Genomic DNA, 21,872 nt, shown 5'->3' on the forward strand with positions numbered 1-21,872 from the left:
TCAGCAAAGTTTATGAAAGAAAACTCTTGTATTTGTAATGCACTTTACAGTCATTTTTCATACCTTGGAAGTGCGCCACCATGTATTGAAGTCTTTTGAATACTTCATTTTAGTGCAGAATATAATTTAATTTATACTGAAAAGAAACTTAACCTGAGAGGAGAAAGATTTAAATCGACCAGAGAGGCAAAGTTTTCACATAGGTGGTGCACATGTGGAATGAACTGCCAGAGAAAGTGGTAGATGCAGGTACAGTTACAACATCTAAAAGACGTTTGGAAAGATACATGAATAGGAAAGATTTAGAGGGTTATGGGCCTAGTGCAAGCAAATGGGAAACTTGGTTGGCATGGACGAGTTGGATTGAAGGATCTGTTTCTGTGCTATATGACTCTGTGACTTGATAACTAGTGGCATGTTACTGTCTCAAATACCTCTTCAAGCAAAATTTGACACAAGACCAGACTGCTTGTTTAGTAGGGGTGAGCAGCAGTGTATTTAAAGCAATAGGTTAAAAAATAAATTGCAGGTTGATAAAAACCATGAGAAACATGATCTGAATGTTTAAATGCTGTTTATGTGTAATCTTGAAAAAGTGACTTTGCAATCAACAGTTTTCATGAAGTACACAGCAGATGTTGTTTACATCTGCCCTTCCATTGACAAATTTTCCACCATATCAAGTTTTTTTTCTTGTACCTGTCTACACAGAAATGATGCAGAATGAGGTCATAAAGTGTTTGGAAAATAAATGACTATTTTAATTGTGATCCATCTGTGGAGTAGGAATCATTATAGCTATACCAATGCAACAATGATGAATGACTACAACTTGGTGCATGTTGGAATACAATATAATTTAGCGTCTGGGTCAAAAATGAATGACAATGTAACACTCCTTCAGTCGTGTGCTGATGCTTTAGTCCATATTGCTGAGGCAGTCGGGTAGGTTTGAAACCAAGCAGTCTAAGAATTAAAAATTAAGTTAATATGCTACCTGATGTCATTATACCTAGAAAGCAGAGCCAAACAATATGTAGTTATTGCCTTAGTGTTTACCAAGGGAATAGGAGCTCCAGTCACTGCTTTTGACGGGAGACGTTTATTGTTGAAACAAATTGATGCTGTTATTATTAATACCACCATCAATACTGTGGTATCATCAAATTTTATGGCATCAAAGGAAGCCATTCCATGGACTGTGCCTGCTCTGATGTTTAAAAAGGAGAAAAATGTCAATAGAAACAGCTTTCATTCAATGTTGTAAAAGGGGCAGACTGCTATTTGTACAAGCTGTGACTGGGAGTTCTAATTCCAGCATGTTGTAATTTGTTATTGTAATTCAACTGTTATGCCCATACGTGAGCTAATCCTAAAATTTGATTTTTGTTTTTTATATTCATTTGTGAGATGTGGGTGTTGCAGGCCAGCATTTCTTGCCCATCCTTAGTTGCCCTTGAGAAGATGGTGGTGAGATGCCTTCTTGAACTGCTGCAGTCCTCCTGCTGTGGGTTGAGCCACAATGCCATTAGGGAGGGAATTCCAGGATTTTGACCCAGCGACAGTGAAAGAACAGAGATATATTTCCAATCAGGATGGTGAGTGGCTTGGAGGGGAACATGGAGATGGTGTTGTTCCCATATATCTGATGTCCTTGTCCTTCTAGATGGATGTGGTTGTGGGTTTGGAAGGTGCTGTCTAAGGACCTTTGGTGAATTTCTGCAGTGCATCTTGTAGATAGTACATACTGCTCCTATTGAGGGTCGGTGGTGGAGGGAGTGGAAGCTTGTGGATGTTATGCCAATCAAGCAGGCTGCTTTGTCCTGGATGATGTCAAGCTGCTTGAGTGTTGTTGGGGCTGCAATCATCCAGGCAAGTGGAGAGTATTCTATCACACTCCTGACTTGTGCCTTTGTAGATGGTGGACAGGCTTTGAGGAGTCAGGAGATGAGTTACTTGCCGCAGTATTCCTAGCTTCTGGCCTGCTCTTGTACCCACTGTTTATGTGGTGAGTCCAGTTGAATTCCTGGTCAATGATGACACCCAGGATGTTGATAGTGGGGGATTCAGTGATGGTAACACCATTGAATGTCAAGGGGCGGTGGTTAGATTGTCTTTAATGATGGTCATAATCTGGCATTTGTGTGGTGCGAATGCCACTTGCCACTTGTCTGCCTGAGCCTGGATATTGTCCAGATCTTGTTGCATGTGAATATCGACTGCTTCAGTATCTGAGGAGTCTCAAATAGTGCTGAACATTGTGCAATCATTGGCGAACATCCCCACTTCTGTCCTTATGATGGAGGGAAGGTCATTGAAGAAGCAGCTGAAGATGATTGTGCCTAGGACACTAGCCTGAGGAACTCCTGCAAAGATGTCCTGGAGCTGAGATGATTGACCTCCAACAACCACGACCATCTTCCTATGTGCGAGTTTGCCCCCGATACCCATTGATTCCAGTTTTGCTAGGTCTCCTTGATGCCACACTCGGTCGAATACAGCCTTGATATCAAGGGCTGTCACACTCCCCTCACCTCTGGACTTTGGCTCTTTTGTCCATGCTTGAGCAAGGCTGTAATGAGGTCAGGAGCTGAGTGGCCCTGGCAGAACTCAAACTGGGGGCCACTGAGCAGGTTATTGCTGAGTAGGTGCTGCTTAATAGCAATGTTGATGACACCTTCCATTACTGATGATCGAGTGTAGACTGATGGGGCGGTAATTGGCGGGTTGGATTTGTCCTGCTTTTTGTGTACAGAACATACTTGGTCAATTTTCCACATTGTCGAGTAGATACCAGTGTTGTAACTGTAATGGAACAGCTTGGCTAGGGGAGCGGCAAGTTCTGGAGCAGAAGCCTTCAGAATATTGCCAGGGCCCATAGCTTTTGCAGTATCCAGTGATACAACATGGAGTGAATCGAATTGGCTGAAGACTGGTATATGTAATGCTGGGGGTCACTGGAGGGGGCCAAGATGGATCATCCACTCGGACTTCGGTTTGAAGATTGCTGCGAATGTTTCAGCCTTTTACACTGATGTGCTGGGCTGTTCCATCATTGAGGATGGGGATATTTGTGGAGTTGCCGCCTCCAATGAGTTGTTTAATTGTCCACCACCATTACAACTAGATGTGACAGGACTGCAGAGCTTAGATCTGATCCGTTGGTTATGGAATCGTAGCTCTGTCTGTCACTTGCTGCTTTTGCTGTTTGGCATGCAATTAGTCCTGTTTGGTGGCTTCACCAGTTTAGTACCTCATCTTCAGATATGCCTGTTGCTGCTTCTGGCATGCCCTCCTGCACTCTTCTTTGACCCATGGTTGATCCCCTGGCTTGCTGGTAATGGTTGAGTGGGGGATATACTGGGCCGTGAGGTTACAGATTGTACTAGAGTACAGTTCTGATGTCCTTAAGCAAATCAGTATTTTAAAATCCCGGCTGTAATATTGGACAAGTCAGAGGCCCAAGTTGAGACCTGTCTTTATAGGCTAACCATTAGTTTTATTTTTGCTATTTGTTTACCCTGGTCAGTGATTGAACATGAGGCTGCCAATGTATTTTCAACACTAAAACAGGAAAGCTTAAACCTTATTACACTCCAAAGGAAATAATGCTAACTATGTCACACTCTCTTTAAGAACTAATTGTTATAAAACTGTTTCAATCAGAAATGACGATTTTACATTCAACAACAACCTTACGGTTATTCAAACTTCAGTGAAGGATCACCTTGTCTGCACTTTAAAGATCCTTGTTCAGTTGGCTTGGCTGTAATTTAGTAAATTTCTGCATCTACTCAATGCTGTTACTTTAGTTCATATCTCTTCCAGAGAACTTTAAGCTTTTAGCAAAGCTCAGTTATTTCTTAACATGACCTCAATACCTCTTAACTGAAAGACCTATTTATTGTGGTGCAAAATTAAAATCCTTTAAAGATTAGTCATTCTGGACAGACTACAAGTGTATGGCTAGCGAGTATTATTTTTGGAAGGCAATGCTTCTTCATCCATATGCTTGTAGGAAAAAACTTCACAGAAATTTGTTGGTCACAAATGAATGTTGACCTCATCCTTAATAACCTAGATGCAAGTTTTAACATGGTACAGTACTGCATTCTGCTCTACCGCCTCTCCTTTGTCTTACTGAGTGGGACTGCTCTCACGTGGTTCCCCTCTTACATAATCATAGTTGAGAGTTCAAGTCTCACTCCATTGCAGTGTTTAAAGATTTTTTTTTATACTTTTGAAGGCGCTAGCATTCAAATGCAGCAGTGAAAACAAAATCCCCTTTGTAGTCTTTGAGGGCAAAAGACCTCATGGTATTATTTTGGAGAAGACCATGGAAGTTCTGTCTGGTGCTTGCATGGTTTAAAACTCAATCACTTTTTTTTTATATACAAAAAACAGACTATATTTGCATGATTATCTTCCTGTTTGCGGGACCCTTGTGTGTAAATGACTGCAGTGTTCCCAAAACCACAACAGTGCTGCTTTGGCTTCAGTTCTTTATGGCATCCTGATGCTAGGACAGGTAGTATACAATGCAAGTCTTTGCTTTAAAATGGCTCTTGTTGGCATTTCAGTTATCGATGTAGCATCAGTTTGTTTTTACTGTGACACAGGGGTATGTTGTACATGACGTCTGTCTGTCTGTCTGTCTGTCGCTCTCCCCCCCTCTCCGGACCTTTTTTATTAATAAAATCATCAACTTTCTTTTTGAAAGTGTTTGTGGTAGAGCATTCCATACCCTAACAACTTTTCTCTATAACCACTTTGTCATTTTAATGGTTATCTTCAATTTATGTTCCACCAGTTCTTCCTAATTTCCTGTATCAAAACTTTGTGATATTTTGTGACACTTTTCTATCCTTGATAATGTTAAAAAAATTGTTCTGAACATTTAATTTGTTGCAAAAGCTAGGTAATTTAAAGTGCATTGTTACCTTGAAAGTTATTAGCAGATTAACTGCAAATTTTGAAAACTATTTGAAGGAAATAAATCTACCCATATTTTTCCTAGCCAGGTGCTCTCCATTACATGAGTCAGCAGCTACTAAATGATAGGGGTGCTGACCTGAGATAATTTTCTAGAAACTGGGATAAGAAATTATTTTAAGCAGAGAGTTATGAATGAATAGACAGTGCCAATTAAGTAGTACCTTTTTCAAAACTGTTTTTTCAATTATATATCCATTTTCAGGGTTGTTGGGAAAGAGCAGAAGTGGAACTGATTAAAAGTTCGTTCAGAGACAATCTGGGGATAATGGCAGAATGACCATCTCCTTTGCATTTGATTCTCGAGTGATTTTATATAAGCTAATACATAATGTACATCATTTGATCTCCTGTGGTAGTGTTCACAGAAGAAAATTGAACAATCACACTTAATACTCAACATTACTGAACAAATCTGCAGAATTGTATTTGACAGATTACGTGCATCTGAATAAATGGTGTTGTATAACGTGTGAAATTCTGCTATCTTGGGTAATCTTAGAATAGGAATCTTGCTTATGAGAAGTTATTTTGTTAACCAGCCTTTTATATGGTACTCTGTCACACACTTTCTTAAAATCCACACCAACAATATTCATTGTACTCCCCTCATCAACCTTCACTGTTACGAACAATTAATTTAGATTTGTTACAGACTCACCCCACCTTTTACAAATCCATGTTGGCTGTCCTTAATCAACTTAAAACTCTCCAAGTGCCTGTTTTTCCCCCTCTCTCTGTCTTTGTCCCTGTGTCCTTGTCTCTAATTCTCTGTCTTTCTCTCTGTCTGTCTGCCTGTCTCTCTTTCTGTTTTGTGCACCCCCTGTTTTCCTGCACCCTCATTTTTTAAAGCTAGATGTCAGGTGCTGTGTTAAGCAAAACACTAGTTAAAGTTCAAGAAAAGAATGAAGTAGTTGGAATACCTTAACTCTGTTGGAAAACTTAACAGAATAATAGGTAGAGTAACTGTTACTAATTAACTTCTAATGTAGAAAGATCCCATAAACGCATCTTTGGTAAAACGGCAAAATCAAAAACAGTTTCTCACATGCAGTCCTCCAATCCAGGAGGAAAGAACATCAAAAGACAATGCAGAGAGAGAGTGTGCAGCAGCCAAGAGAGATTCACTGCCTTCCAACCCTGCTGAGGCCACAGCAACAATTGTCGAAAGCTAACCAAAATCCTGGATCACACCCACTTAGGCTGTTTCTATTGTTCCAACATTTTAAAAAAAAAAATACCCAAGGCCTAACAAGTTGTTTATGTTCTCAGAGATTACTTGGCACCTGTCCCTCCATCTCTTTCTAAAAGAAACCAGGTCAAAGCCTGCCACAGCATCATCACAATTGGTTCTAGTGGCATTGAGCTGAAACCTGTCTCTTTGTATAGATTATTCCAGTCCTTGAATTGGTCCCAGCTCCCTCAAGAATTTGAAATCTGCCTTCCTGCAATATGCCAGTAGCCAAGCATTAATTCTCTTTTTTTGATGATGTGTGCTCTTGCTAGTGTGCTGCACTGGGAGTAATCAGAAATCTGCGCCTTTTGACAGCTTTCTTTTTGACTTTCTCTCTAGCATCTGAAAATTTGATTCTAGGAACTAAATATCTGCCCTCTTTGGTATCATGGGAGATGGCTTGTTAGGGATGATTCAAGGAGAGGACCAGGTTATTGTGATATGAGCAGTGCCTTTGGATTGCTGAAAGGTAAAGGGTGGAAAAGATGTGTTTAGTAATGGCAGATGGAGTTTAATCCAGACAAATGTGAGGTGATGTATTTTGGAGGATCAAATTTAGGTGTGAATTACATTGTAAATGGCAGAACCCTTAGGAACGCTAACATTCGGATGGATCTGGGCGTGCAGGTCCACAGTTCCATGAAAGTGGCAACACAGGTAGCCAAGGTGATTAAGAAGGCATATGGCATGCTTGCCTTTATTGCCCAGGGCGTGGAGTACAAGAGTTGGCAAAACATGTTGCAGCTATATAAAACCCTTGTTAGGCCGCATTTGGAGTATTGTGTGCAGTTTTGGTCACTGTACTACCAGAAGGATGTGGAAGCTTTGGAGAGAGTACAGAGAAAGTTCACCAGGATGTTGCCTGGTCTCCAAGACATTGACTATGAGGAAAGGTTAAAAAGACTAGGATTGCTTTCATTGAAAAGATGGTGGCTGAGAGGATATCTGATACAGGTCGACAAAATTGAGAGGCATAGATAGAGTGGATAGTCAGAGGCTTTTTTGTCCCCAGCGTTGAAGTTTCAATTACAAGGAGGCACAGGTTCAAGGTCAGAGGGGGAAAGTTTAAGGGAAATGTGCGAGGGAAATTTTTCATGCAGAGTGTGGTAGCAGCCTGGAATGCACTGCCAGAAGAAGTGGTGGAGGTGGGCACATTGAAGACATTTAAGAGGCACCTAGATGGGTACATGAATAGGGAAGGCATAGAGGGATATTGAAGGAAAAATAGCAGGTTTGTTTTTAGATTAATTAGGGCATGATGGTCAGCAGAGGATTTGGAGGGCTGAAGGGCCTGTTTCTGTACTGTACTCTTTCATTTGTTCATCATGCAGGAAGTTGTGGAACTAATGGAGGATGATCTATTAAATATGAAGACTAATAGTGAAAGTTGCAGACAAGGATAACCTGATCATAATTCTCTTATTGGATAAAGCAACCAGTCTTGAGTGGTTAGTGCTCAAAATTTTAATGTGACAGAGCCAGTTGTTATCCCTAGGTGAAAGATGCTATTAATGATGAAAGAAGTGAGACACTGCACAAATCCAGAAGAAAAAGAACACAAAAGTTAGTGACTAGATAAATTAGAAAAGCCAAGAGTGACGACAATCCTACAAAAAAAGGAAATAATAGCACTAGAGTGACAAATCCCCAGGACCAGATTGTTTACATCGCAGAGATTCTAAAATAAATAGGTGAGTACTTTGCAACTAGCCTAACTATAATCCTCCACAGATTTCTCTATTGGGAGCCATTTCTGTAGATAGGAATGTTGTGTCTGTTTATCTATTTAAGAAAGGTGAGAGAGGGAAAGGAGGGAATTGTAAATAAGTTAGCCTGACATCTGTAGCTGAGAAATTCTGTAGCTCTATGCTTGGGAATAAGGTGATGAGGCCACTTGAACATTTTTTTTTTTTTTTTTTTTTTTTTGCTAATCGGTGACAGTCGGTATGGGTTTAGAATTCTAGAGTGGATGCAACACAGAAGGTGACCATTTAGTTAGTCATCTGTGTGCAGGCCCTCTAAAGGAGCAGTTCACCTCTTGTCACTTCCCTATCTTTTTCCTGTAGCCCTGCAAATTTTTCCTTTTTGTAAATAATGATCCAATTCCCTCTTAAAAACTTTGTGATCCTGCTTCAACCGTCTGGACATTACATACCAAATTGTTATGAAATTAACTTTGCATGTTCCCAGGTGGAGGCTGAGAACTGTATCCGTAGGTAGCTGAGAATTCTGACAGTTGCACAGAGTGGGCAGGCCATGCACGTTTGGACCAGCATTCCTCTTAAACATTTTAAAGGACCTAGCCATCTCGACAATCAGATGTGCATTAACCAAGCAAGTGAAAACCAGGTGTCACGGGACCCACTATGAGCTCTATAATAGAAGAGCCCACAAGACCCAGAAGTGGTTCCAAAAGTGATCAGAGGAAGTTGAAGATGAATCTGGAATTATGAAAGAAACAACTGAAACCTGAAGAAATCAAGACACCACCAAAGATAACAAGAACCAGAAAGAAAGGATAAATCTCCTGAAAGACCAGGTAGAGAACACAGCGTAGGACTACTGGCAGAGACCAGGAAGAGGAGACTCCAAGCTGTGAATTGGTGCTGTCTGGCTCCCTGTAAACCGAGCAGGAGAGGCCCGGAGGATGATGAGATGGAACTGGAGACTAGCCTCAGTCTGTGTTGTAGCACATTTGGGAGATGAGCTTGGACTGCCCCCGGGTGAGCATGTTTTCAGTAACTTGGGAGTGACATTGGAGGGAGTTGAGAAATAGTGTCTTAAGAGCAAAGAGTGCAAAGCCTCTGGAAGAACATCAAAGTGTTAACAAGATTTTTGTGGCTGATTAATTACTGACATCTGGGAAGGTTTCTATAAAATCTTGGTCATATCTGCCACTTAATGTACAGGTTATAGTGCTTGACCACATAATGCTTGATAATTCATATTTACCACATGCTAATATTGGATCTTGTACTTTAAGATTGATGATACAAGCTAATTTATTTCATGGACTTGATATGGTAAACTGATATGTGAAATCAAGTGGCTTATTTTAATGAGGATTTGGGATTCCCAAACTGCTTTAAACAGTTACCGATCCCTAACCAGATCATAACCTACGGTTCTGGTCAGGACTTGTAAAATAATGCTAAACGCTTGCTGCATGGAGAAACTTTTCTTTGTCAGGATTGCTTTATTCCTCAATAATATTAAGTCTGCGTCCTCTAGTTTTGATCCTTCCACCAATAGAACAGTTTCTCCCAACTTGTCTATCCATACCACTCAGTATTTTGAATATATTAGAACAAATCCTCTCTCAACCTTTTCTTCAAGTTGGATAGACCCAATTTCTCCAGTCTATGTAACTGAAATTCCCCATGCCAGAACCATTCTTGAGTCTTTTCTGCACCCTTTCTATCTCCCAAAGTGTGGTGCCCAAAACTAGAAACAGTGCTTCAGTTGAGGCTGAACCAGTATTTCAAAGTTTTATTTAACTTCCTTGCTTTTGTACTCTATGCCTCTATTAATAAAGTCAAGGAAAACATCTGCTTTATTGATTGTGTTCTCAACCTGCTGATACCTTTAGTAACCTGTCCACATATAAACACTTTATATATTGTATATACTTTATATCCTGTCTCTGCAATTTTTTTCACACCAAAAATAACACATTTCACACTTGTTGCATCTGCCATGTCTTCCTACTTTGATTTATTATTGTCACATCTACTGCAATAGAGAAAAGTATCACTTTGCATGCTAACCAGACAAATCATACCTTATGTAAGTACTTCAGTGTAATAGAACAGAATGCAGAATATAGTGTTACAGCTACAGAGACTCGAGGTAAGGATCAACTCTAATATATGTGAGGTCCATTCATAAGTCTGATAATAGTAGGGGAGCTGTTCTTAAATCTGTTGGTACGTGTTTTTCAAACTTTTGAATCCTCTGCCTGATGGAAGAGAGTATAACTGGGCTGGGAGGGTCTTTGATTATGTTGCTTTCGCAAGACGGCAGGAAGAGTAGACTGTGTGAATGGAAGGAAGGCTGGCTTTCACGATGGACTGGGCTGCATTCACAACTTGCTGTAATTTCTCATGGTCTTGGGCAAAGCAGTTGCCATACCAAGCTGTGATGCATCCAGATAGGATGCTCTCTGTGGTGCATCTGTAAAGATTGGTAAGAGTTGTAGGAGTGATCTTGGTCTCTGAGGCAAGAAGACTCTGAAGGCATCGGGAATTCAGCAGGACCAGCAGTTTATTCGAGTGATAACTGATTACAGCAAGGAGAGGAGCTTCAAATCGTCACGCAGGACAGTTGAGCTGACTCTACAAAATACTCGCGCAACACTACTATCTTGTATTGTAATTATGTAATTCTACAAACTGTTACTATGCAGTTGATTATATAAAGTCTGTAAGTCAATTAACCAAGGGTAACTACGTCAAGTCTGTAAATCAATTGACTAAGCAGTCAGTTACATCAGGTCTGTAAATAAATTACATCAAGTTCATAATTCCATTAACTAGGCGTATTGGTTACCTCAAGTCGTTGTGTATATAATGTCTACTAGTCAGATTCAAACATGCGGTGCCTGTTCGCATATGCGGTCCCTTGCCTATCTTGTAACCTTTTACCCCTGAATATCCTGTGGCCTGCTAAGGTTCTGCCCTGCTTACTCGTATCGGTTAGCAATTAATAAGGCTTCCATGCTCTGGGTGGCATGTCTTTAGTAATGCAGGGTCAATTTGCCTTAAAATATCCTATTCTAATAGTTTCTCACAAAAAACCAATCATAAGCCACTTTACTTTTGTACTGAAGGTCCTCTTTACCAATCCACCCACAAGTGCTGTATATTACCACTATCACACTCTCATTCATTCATTCATTCATTCAACCCTGATCTTGCAACACATTTCACTATTAAAGGTAGACTAAATTAAAACATCCCTTTCATCCCATTACTGCCTTTTCACAGTTTTAACCCTTCCTGGCTCTGTGCTGCTAGCAGTATCCAGACCTGTGTCTACATCAGGCTATCCCTGAGTATGTGTTAATTTTGTAATCTATTCGGAACAATACCATCCCAGCCATTGTCTTCTGAAACTATGAAAGATTATAGTATTAATCAGCCCTCAGCAACCATCTCCTGGGACTTGAATAGCTTGCAGGATGTCAAACCAGTTTCCGTTAGCATGCATCTGCTAATATATATTGAATAGGGCCTCTATTCCCTTTAAGAAAGTTACAATCAATATAGCGCTTCCATGAAATTGAATGAATGAGTAAATCGTCTATAGTGAAATCTCAAGACCCAGCCGCAGTAATCAGTCTACTATCCTTTTCTGCTGTTAAGTGCATATATGATTCCCAATCCAGTCAAATCATATAGGCTTGATATTCTTTCTGGTATTCTCTAACTTTTTAAAAACTAAAAGGACCCACACCCCTCATTCCCATACTTCAGAGTCATTGTGGACATGCTGAATTTCCTTAGCCTTATGAGGAAGTAAAGGTGTTGGTGTGTTTTCTTGACTGTAGTGTCAACACGGATGGACCAAGATAGATCATTGGGGATATTTATCTTAAGAATTTGAAGCCCTCAACCTCTTCCACCTCAGCACTGTTGATTACAGTCAGGCATGACCTCCACTCTGCTTCTTGATGTCGATGACCAGCTCCTTTGTTTTGCTGACATTGAGGAGAAATTATTTTCTTTACACCGTGCTACTAAGTTGTCTATCTGTTTCCAGTATTTTGCCTTGTCATTGTTTGAGATCCAATCCACTACAATGGTGTCATCAGCAAATTTGTAAATGGAGTTAGAGCTGAATTTGGCCGTAGTCATGAGTGGATAGGCATCTAGGAAGGGCCTGAGTATGCAGCCCTGCAGGGCACCAGTGTTGAGAATTATTGCGAAGGAGGTGCTCTTGCTTTTCCTTACCGCTTGTGGTTTGTGGGTCAGGAAGTTGAGGATCCAGTTGCGGGGTGGGGAAGCCAAGTCCTAAGCTTCAGAGTTTCAAGGTGAGTTTTGTTGGAATTATGGTGTTGAAGGCGGAACTAAAGTCAGTAAATAGGAGTCTGACGTGTGTCCTTGTCATCCACATGTTCCTAGGATGAGTGTAGGGCCAGGGAGTTGTCGTCTGCCACGGACCTATCGTGATGGTAAGCAAATTGTAGTGGATCAAGGCATTCTGAAGTCGATATGTGCCATTACTAACCTCTTGAAGCATTTCATGATGATGGATGTTAGAGCCACTGAATGGTAGTCATTAAGGCACATTTGCCTGATTTTTTTGTTTTAGGACTTGACCAACCTGTGAAATTTTTTGAAGCTATGCAATTCTCTTCAAGGTTAACAATACTTCCAAGCTTTGTAGAAACCAAATATTTTTAATTACACTTTTATACACCAAGGTCTAGGGCATCTGCAGGGCAGGAGTCCTAGCAGTGATGCCCAGAGTATCTCCATTTTCAAAAGTAGATCAGGCTTGACAAATCTGATTTGGGTTTTTTGATGAGGTGACTAGAGCAGTGAACAGGATAATATCATTAAGTATGCTTTCAGAAGATGTTTGAAGACCCTAATAAGGGACCATTATCTGAATTTGAAACTCATGAAATTTGAAGATTACCACAAGTGACTGGTGTGCCACATTTCAGTTCTCAGTTGCTCACTGTATTTATTACGGAGTTCGATGATGGGATGGAAAGCTACATTACAAAATTTGCTTGTCACCCAAAGATGGGTGATATTGTAAGCAGTTAATCAGAAGAATACAAAATAATTGATTAGTGTCTCACCCAGGTGAAAAATGGAGGAATTAGCCTTATTTCTCACCCTTCTCAGTTGGCCACAACAAAATGTTTTAAAATCTTTTTAGTATGCAGCTCTATCTGATTCCAATAAAAATTGTAGACATCTAGTTCAGCAGAAGCAACAAGGAGCCATCTTTGGGTTTTTTTGAGTGAAGGAAAGGGCAATTTTTTTATTTACACTAGGAAAAGAATAATAGACACAACATCAGAAATGCACAACAAAGACAGGTACAATATCAAAAGGGGATAATGTCTAGTCCAAAAATTAAAATAATGTGAAGGAAAAAAGAGTTAACGTTTCGGGTCCAGTGATGTTCTTGGTGTGTTAAGCTTAAATTGGAGACTACAGTTGATTTTGGGGTGAGGTGGGCAGTGGTCTTGGAAAAATTGCCACCACAAATATTGCACACATCTTCGGAGTTCAGATATATGCTTCGTCCTTCCTGAGAAAGCAGAAACCAAAAAGATCATCTCCATTTCCAGTCACAAATCCATCTCCTCTGCTCTGCCAAAGCAATTGCTTGAAATCGAGCTCATTCATTTATTCCCATGTGCGGGTTAATTGTCTCCAAGCTTGACAATTGCAGGCATTTTTAAAAAATATTTTTTCTTTATTCATTCGCGGAATGAGAGCGTCGTTGGCTAGGCAGCATTATTGCCCATCCCTAATTGCCCAGAGTCAACCACATTGCTGTGGGTCTAGAGTCACATGTAGGCCAGACCAGGTAAGGATGGCACAAAAACAAAGTTGCTGGAAAATCTCAGCAGGTCCAGCAGCATCTGTGAAGGAGAAAAGAGTTAATGTTTCGGGACCGGTGACCCTTCCTCAGAACTGATGGTGGCTGGGAAAATGTCAGTTTATATTGCAGAAAAAAAGGGAAGGGGGATGGGGTAGGGAGTAAATGATAAGATAGAGCCCAAAGAGAGAGAGAGAGACAGTTGGACAGACAAAGGATTTGCTAACGATCAGGCTGGGAGGGTAAATAGTTAATGGGGACTGTTTGTGACTAACAACAGGGGGTGTGTAATGGCAGGTTTTGTGGTAGCAAGGCCTGGTATGTGGGGTAGAGGGCTGGGACTTGGAAGTGTTTAGGCCCTGAAATTGTTGAACTTTATTGAGTCTGGAGGGCTGTCAGGTCCCCAAGCGGAATATGAGGTGTTGCTCCTCCAGCTTGCATTGGGCTTCGCTGGAACACTGCAGCAAGCCAGAGACAGATGTTGGCCAGGGAGCAGGGTGGTGCGTTAAAGTGGCAGGCAACAGGTAGTTCAGGGTCTTTTTTGCGAGCAGAACGTAGATGTTCTGCAAAGCGAAGGTAAGGATGGCAGTTTTCTTCCCTAAAAGACGTTAGTGAACCAGATAGGTTTTTCTGCCGTGGTGGAATTCGAGCCCATGTCCCCAGAATGTTATCCGGGTGTCTGGATTAACAGTCTAGCGATAATACCACTAGGCTATCACTTCCCTTGTGCAACATGTCAACTCATAAAGGTCTAACTCAAATGGATGAAACTGGTCTCTTCTTGTTTTGACTGGTTTCAATCTCTTGATAAAAATTTTCAGAAGAGTTCATACTGTTCTTTGATAGATTGAGTCAAGTTTCAGGAAGCTATGGTCAGGTGGCTACTGCAGCCATTTTTAAATCCGTTTTTGTTTTCCCCTGGAAACTTTTTTTTCTTTTTCTGTCCATGAAAATCCCAAAACGCAGATGATGAAATTTGAAAATCAGTAGGCTGTATTTAACCATTATAGTAACGATAGTGAATGATCAAATCTGTGACTAGTTTACTTCAATTTAGACAAAGGCAAGATTATCCACTTCGGATGTAGTTGAATCATAACTGCCCTCTGAAGTGGCCAAACAAGCAATTCAGCTTTATAAACTGGTAGAATGTCTCAAAAGAAATTAAACCCAGCAGATTACATGGGTACCAAAAACGACAACAGCAAACCCAGCTTTGCTGACCCTGCAACGTTCTCCTTACCAACAATGCCGAAATTGGGAGAGCTGTCTTACAGACTGGTCAAGCATCAACCTGACAAAATCTTGGTCATGGAAGCATACATTGCATGCAATGTCTCAGACAGCAGCATCACCATAACTGGATGTGTCCTATCTCACATGCCCAACAGGGGTGGCAGTCTGGTGATATACAGTCAAATGTGAGTTGCCCTGGGAGCAGGTGCTGCTTGATTGCTCTGTTAACTTATTGTGGCATTTAAGGATCTGGAGCAAAACTGGAGTGGATATGGATCAGAGCAAATGTGCTGCTGGCACAACAGAAGATAGTTGTGATGGAGGTCTTTGCTCCAGGGAATCTCTGCGAACGTCCCTCAGGTAGTGTCCCAAGCTCAGTCATCAGCTGCTTCATCACGGAGTTTTCTTCATTATGACATCTGAAGGGGCATGTTCGTTGAGTGCACAGTGTTCGTCACCATTCCATGTCTGCTCAGAAACTGAAGTAGTCCATGTCCAAATGCAGCAAGACCTGGATAATATCTAGGTTTGGGATGACAAGTGGCAAATGACATTTGCACTAAACAAATGCTAAATAATGACCATCTCTAACAAGAGAAAATCTAACCATTGCTCCTTGACATAAGCATTGTTGAATCCCTATACCAACATCATGGGGGTTTCCATTGACCAGAAACTGAACTGGACTAGCCATATAAATACTGTGGGTATGGAAGCAGGTCAGAGGCTAGGCTTACTGCAATGAGTAACTCAGCACCTGCCTCTCCAAAGCCTGTCCACTAACTACAAGATACAAGTCAGGAGTGTGATGGAGTACTGCCCACTTGTCTGAGTGCAACATTCAAGAACGTTGTCACCATCCAGGACAAAGCAACTTGTTTGGTTGGCACCACATCAAAAAGCATTCTCTACCACCACCAATTATGCTCCGTATAAGTGGTGTCTACTATCTACAAGATACACTATAGAAATTGAGCAAAGCTCCTTGTTCAGTATCTTCCAAGCTCACGAGTACATCCATCTAGAAGGGCAAGTGCAGCAGACACATTGGAACCTTACCACCTGCAAGTTCCTTACCAAGTCTCTTGCCATCCCGACTTGGAGCTATATCTACATACCTTCAGTGTCCCTGGGTCAAAATCCTGGAGTTCCCTCCCTAACAATACTGCTAGTCTAGCTGTTATCAAATGGACTACAGCAGTTCAAAAAGGCAACTTACCACCATCTTCTTGAGGACAATTACAGATGGCAAATTACAGCCAGCATAGACAATGAGGCCCAGCTCCCATTAATGATAAAATAAAATTATGCAAAGATGAGTTGTATTCCCTACAATTTAGAACATTAAAGGATGATTCGATGGAACCTTTCGAGGCATTAAGGAATTGGATAGAAAAGATGGTGAGAAACCATTTCTGCTGATTGCTAAGTGTAGGACTTGAAAGTATAGCATAAAGATTGAGCCTTTCAGGGTAAAATTACAAAACATTTTTACACCACAAAACAAGCTTTGAATTTTCCACAAATTGTTGTTCAGTCAGTTGTTAAATTTAAAACAGAGATTGATGGACTTTTGTTAACTTAAGGTATTAAGGGATATAGGCAAAGGTGATTTGGTCCCGGCTCATCCGTGACCTGACTAAATTGGTGTCACATCCGTTTTTGCCCTGCTGCATTTGTCTCTTTTGTTCTGTGACCAAAAACGTATCCCAAGCAAAAATTTGTATCATCTTTAACAGCATAAGATGCATGGAATTATATTTACAAAATTTCTTTCAAACTGTTTTTTACACGTTGCAGCTGTTTTGTGGTATTGCAATGTATGAGTGAAATTTTCCTTGTTAAAACAAGGGAAATGTTGCTAGGTCTGCTTCTGTGCACTAATTTTGTAATTTTTGCCCAGTTGTGCTGTCCAGTGATGAAGAAGAGGAGGAAGATGATAATGCCAGTACTGGAAGTAGCAGAATGGACAGTGTTCGTTCTGGTACAGTTACTGACACTGCAAGTCTTTCTCCTGTGCCCTCCACTAGACCCTTAGAGCCTGTCTTAGAGGAACCTCCTGATGGGAAAGCAGCAGAACAGATTTCAGAAAACGTACTCGCAGAAGTGGAATCTACAGCTACTTTGCCAAGAAAGGCAAAAATGAAAGACAAGGTAATAAAAAGACAAAGCTCTAGATATTCTGTTACTTGCTAACTATGAAACAACATTTAAAAAATCCTTTAATTTAAATAGCACTTTTCAAAAAAAATCTTTGTTTTACGTACCATTACTGATGGAAATACAGCAGCTAACTTGAAAGCAGCAAGTTCTCAGAAGCAGCAGTGTGACAATAATCAGATCATCTGTTGATTGTAGTGTTGGTTTTATGATCATTATTGGCTGGGGCACCATAGAAAAGTCCCTGTTTTCTCAGAAGAGTGCTGTGGAATATTTTCACTTGGCAAGAATTCTGTCACTGAGCAATAGTTGACTCCATTATCAAAACTGTTTTTGTTCCGTGGAGTACTACATAGGAGAAATGTTTGTCATGGTTTAACTGCATTATTCCCCTGAGATAGAAGTTGATATCAGTAGATAGAATAATTAATATTTTAAAGGGTGGTAAATTTCATTGGTATGGTGTAAAAAGTCAAAAGAGTTTTGACATCTTTCGACCTAGAGAATTGTCACAAGTTATTTTGCAAAGGACGTGGTGGGAGGGATGCATTTTATTCCTGGCTGTATGTGGGAAAGAGGAGTTCTATTAGATAAAATACCAGCATTAATATTGAGGCGGCGTGGTGGCTCAGTGGTTAGCACTGCTGCCTCACAGCGCCAGGGACCAGGGTTCGATTCCACCCTCTGGCGACTGTCTGTGTGGAGTTTGCACATTCTCCCCATGTCTGTGTGGGTTTCCTCTGGATGCTTTGGTTTCCTCCCACAGTCCAAAGATGTGCCATGTTAAATTGCCCGTAGTATTCAGGGATGTGTTGGTTAGGTGGGTTATAGGGAGTTGGGTCTGGGTGGGATGCTTTGAGGGTCGGTATGGACTTGTTGGGCCGAAGGGCCTGTTTCCACACTGTAGGGATTCTATGAAAACCTGGGATCAACTCCATTTGAACCAGGTTGGTGCTGTTGTCCTGGCAGAAAGAATGAGCGAGCAGTGGAGGACTTGGTTGGAAAAGGTGGATTAGGTAATCATCTTCTTAGATCATCTTAGAATCCCTGTAGTGCGGAAACCAGCCCTTTGGCTCAACAAGTCCATCCTGCCCCTCAGAGCATCCACCCAGACCCATTCCTCATAACCCACCTAATCTACACGTTCCTGAACACTATGGGCAGTTTAGCATGGCCAATCCACCTACCCAACCCTCCACCTATCCTTGGACTGTGGGAGGAAACCGGAGCACATGGAGGAAACCCACCCAGACACTGGGAGAATGTGTAGTCTCCACACACAGTCACTCGAGGGTAGAATTGAACCTGAGTCCCTGGCGCTGTGAGACAGCAGTGCTAACCACTGAACCATGATGCCGCCCCTGCTGTAAAACAGAAACAGAATTTTACGCAATGGTTAGGAAAAAAATTAGGAAAGAGAACAGAGAAACAACTGTGCATTAGGCATCACAAGTAAAGAGAAGTTAAAATATATAAGGCAATTAAATGAGGAGAAAGACATAATAAAACACAACAATATAGTTCCTTCTTGGCCTTTCAAAGCTTTCTAAGATATTAGGAACAGGAACAGGTACAGTGTACAGAGAGAGATTGTGTCTGAGAGAAATCCCTGGTCAAACCACAAATGGAGTATTGGACCTTGGAAAAAAACCGTGAAAGTCCTTGAGGATAGAGAGGAGACTTACTGGAAAGATTCCAAGAATGTGAATTTTAGCTACAAGCTTAAGGTGATAACAATTCCAATTTTCATCTTGGGTTAAAGGGAAATTATTATTGTGTAAAGCTTGTGGCCGGTTTAAATAAGTTAGACAGAGAAAAGCTGTTCACATTTTTTGATTGCAAGCAGCAGGGATAAGGGTAAGGTTTTGCCCAAAGGATGCAGGGGAATGTGAAGAAACATTATTAATGCAGTGAATGATAGTGACCTAGAGCTTGTTGCCTACAATGGTGGTGAAAGTGAAGACATAAATGATTTCAAAAGGAAATTGATTAGAAACTTGAGGAAAATAAACTTGTTGGCATATGGAACTAGAGTGGAGGAATAGGACTGACTGGATTACTCTATAGAGTACTCTACTGTATAGAGTAATCCAGTGTGGATTCAGTAGGCTGACCAGTCATCGTCAATGTCGTAAGGATTCACAGTAGAAGTTTGGAACTCATCCATAAGTGGCAATTGACCTTGATTGAAATCTGTGATCATACTTTTGTTGACCAAATCAATTTTGAACAAAGGTGGGAATGTGGAGGTAAGTTGCTAATTATCCACTAGCAGAAAGGGCTAAAGGTCAACTTCTGTTCTCATATTTGTGTAAAGCATCATATAATTCTTAATTTTTAAACAAGTTATTGTAAACAGTTTGAAAAGGAAATGTCATAATTTATGTTGTGGTTCGTGACACTCTCTCTGTCTCTCTCAAGTTGAATGTAGTTTTCCAAGTTTATAATCTGTTTCTCATTTCTCCATTCATAGTGTATACTTCAGTATGCTGCCAGTCCATGTATAAGTGACAGTATACTGTAATTTTGCTTTTTCTTAAAGCAGCCTGAGTAGTTTCTGATCGGTATGGAAAGTTCACTTCACTTGCGTTTTCTGGTGCTAGATAGATTATGCCATAGAGATAATTGAGTTTGCTGCTTGGTTGAAATAGGTGTCGATAGCTTTAAAAAAAAAAGGCCAGCTCTGGTAACAACAAATCCATGCAAACAAGATGAGGAGTGGAGTTCAATCAAAATGGAAGACCGAGTTTGAAGTTGTTTAACTCGGTGTTGTTGAACTTAAGTTATAAAGTATCTAAGCAGAAAATGAGGGCTGTTAGACTACTTTTGTTTCACTGGAATGCTGCAACAGGCAGAGAAATAAGCTTCAGAGCAAGAAGGTGAGTTGGAATGAATTGATGTACCTCATTTCAAAATGATTAGTAACATTAATTAATACTGCATTAGTTACAACAAGCGGAGGAACGACCCATTCCAGGGGCAGTTCTGTGAGGGTATATGAGAATAAAGATGCAGTTTCTAATTCATAGGCAAAATGCTCAGCCTGTAGGAGTTGGTCAGAATTTTTCCCACCAAGTTTGGAAAACTGGGTTGTTGATGCAGTTGTTCTTCTGCCTCTGGAATTCAGCATGATGCAGATCGATCTGAGGTTTAAACTATGAAGGCAGGTTGAATAAACTTGGCTTGATTGTAGAAAATTGGGGAATAATCTTTTAAAATGCTTTAAAATGTTAAAAGGAGTCAACGGAAGTAATTATATGGAAGCAATTTCTTTAATGGGGTATCCAGAATGAGGGGTCATAACCTTAAAGGTAGAAAGGTCCCTCTTTACATGAAGACCAATGGAAACTTGGATTTTGTTTTCCAGAAGATGCTAGGATAGTTCAACCTTTTACCATTTGAGAAAGTAAAACATTGGTTGGCTGAGAGCATACGGGGTACAGAATTTAGGCATGTAAATGTAAATGTAGTTGAGACTGAATAGTGAAACAAGGTCAATGTAACTGTTTTGTATTTTCTCAGACTTTAGGGCATGTGCATTTCTGTAAATCAGGGCTGTTCTCTTTGTATACAAGAAACATTGAAAAAACAAGTAACACGTCTGCTCATTTATTTCATTGACTGACCTTGACCAAATATATGAATTCCACTTCCATTTGGTTTCTGCACATTTTGCATCACCCACCATGTTCAAGAAGCAGAAAAATATGAATTACCATCAGGCAGTTTTATGTTTTTGTGATTGAAGTCGGTATTAGAACCATTTAAAATATGAATTCTAAAATTGTTTACATTCAATAAATCTAGTAGCATGGATAGTGCCAAGATGCAATTCTAGTTTGCTCCAGAAAGCAGTTTATATAAGAAGCATTTACCTTCCATAGTAATAGCTGCATGAAGTTTAGTTCCTATACCATGTACTGGCTGAAGTAAACCGAGGGATAGAGATGAGGCATGAGAATGCATTAATAATAATTAATAATTAACTTCTTTAAGTTTCGGATTCTGCAAAGATTTATATTTAAAGTATCTCATTTGTAACAAACAGAATGTTGGAGAAACTCATTTGTAAATTTTTCCTAACCTAATCAGATATACATAAAGTCCATACTTTTCTGCGCAACATTTTGGTTTTAATATGCATTTAAAAGCTCTCTTCGTCTCTACTCTCTTTTACAGTTTGGAAATTCTTATCATGACACAGTGGGCAAAAAAAGAAAATTTGAAGTTACTCAGACACACACAGATGCTCTTAGTTTGCAAGTGGAAAATAGCTGTGAAAGTATTATCCTCAAGTGCCGAAGTATACGAATAGGAAGCTTTCGCACAACAGTATTGGAACCCGTCATTGTAAGTATGTTGTTGGAAGTTTCCATTTTGTTGGAGCTTTGTCTTTTATTTCCACACGATAGTGGATTTAAAAAATGAACTTGACCATGTGTTGGAATGTGAACATAAGTTTCAAGAAACAGTGGACTTCCTATGAAGTAGAACAAAATCCATGATAGTAGGAACTGCAGATGCTGGAGAATCGGAGACAACAAGGTGCAGGGCTGGATGAACACAGCAGGCCAAGCAGCATCATAGGAGCAGAGAGACTGACGTTTCGGGCCTAGACCCTTCATCAGAAAAGGGGGAGGGGAAGGGGGTTCTGAAATAAATAGGGAGAGAGTGGGAGGCGGATAGA

The 21,872-nt window shown here is 40.5% G+C and overlaps 1 protein-coding gene across 1 annotated transcript in view; it reads left to right on the plus strand.

Moving 5' to 3' along the window:
• LOC125481095 (sentrin-specific protease 6-like) overlaps window positions 1–21,539 on the plus strand; it is a gene marked incomplete at its 3' end in the record, with an annotated part of 38,236 nt that extends 16,697 nt beyond the window's left edge. The window contains exons 5-6 of the mRNA XM_048592232.1: window positions 16,929–17,179; window positions 21,365–21,539. Coding sequence (XP_048448189.1) covers window positions 16,929–17,179; window positions 21,365–21,539 — 426 coding nt within the window. The remainder of the gene's footprint in view (window positions 1–16,928; window positions 17,180–21,364) is intronic.
• Window positions 21,540–21,872: the final 333 nt, after the last annotated feature.

The sequence above is a fragment of the Rhincodon typus genome, unplaced genomic scaffold, assembly GCF_021869965.1.
Source record: "Rhincodon typus isolate 14 unplaced genomic scaffold, sRhiTyp1.1 hic_rhity00000854, whole genome shotgun sequence".
Lineage (NCBI taxonomy): Eukaryota > Metazoa > Chordata > Chondrichthyes > Orectolobiformes > Rhincodontidae > Rhincodon > Rhincodon typus.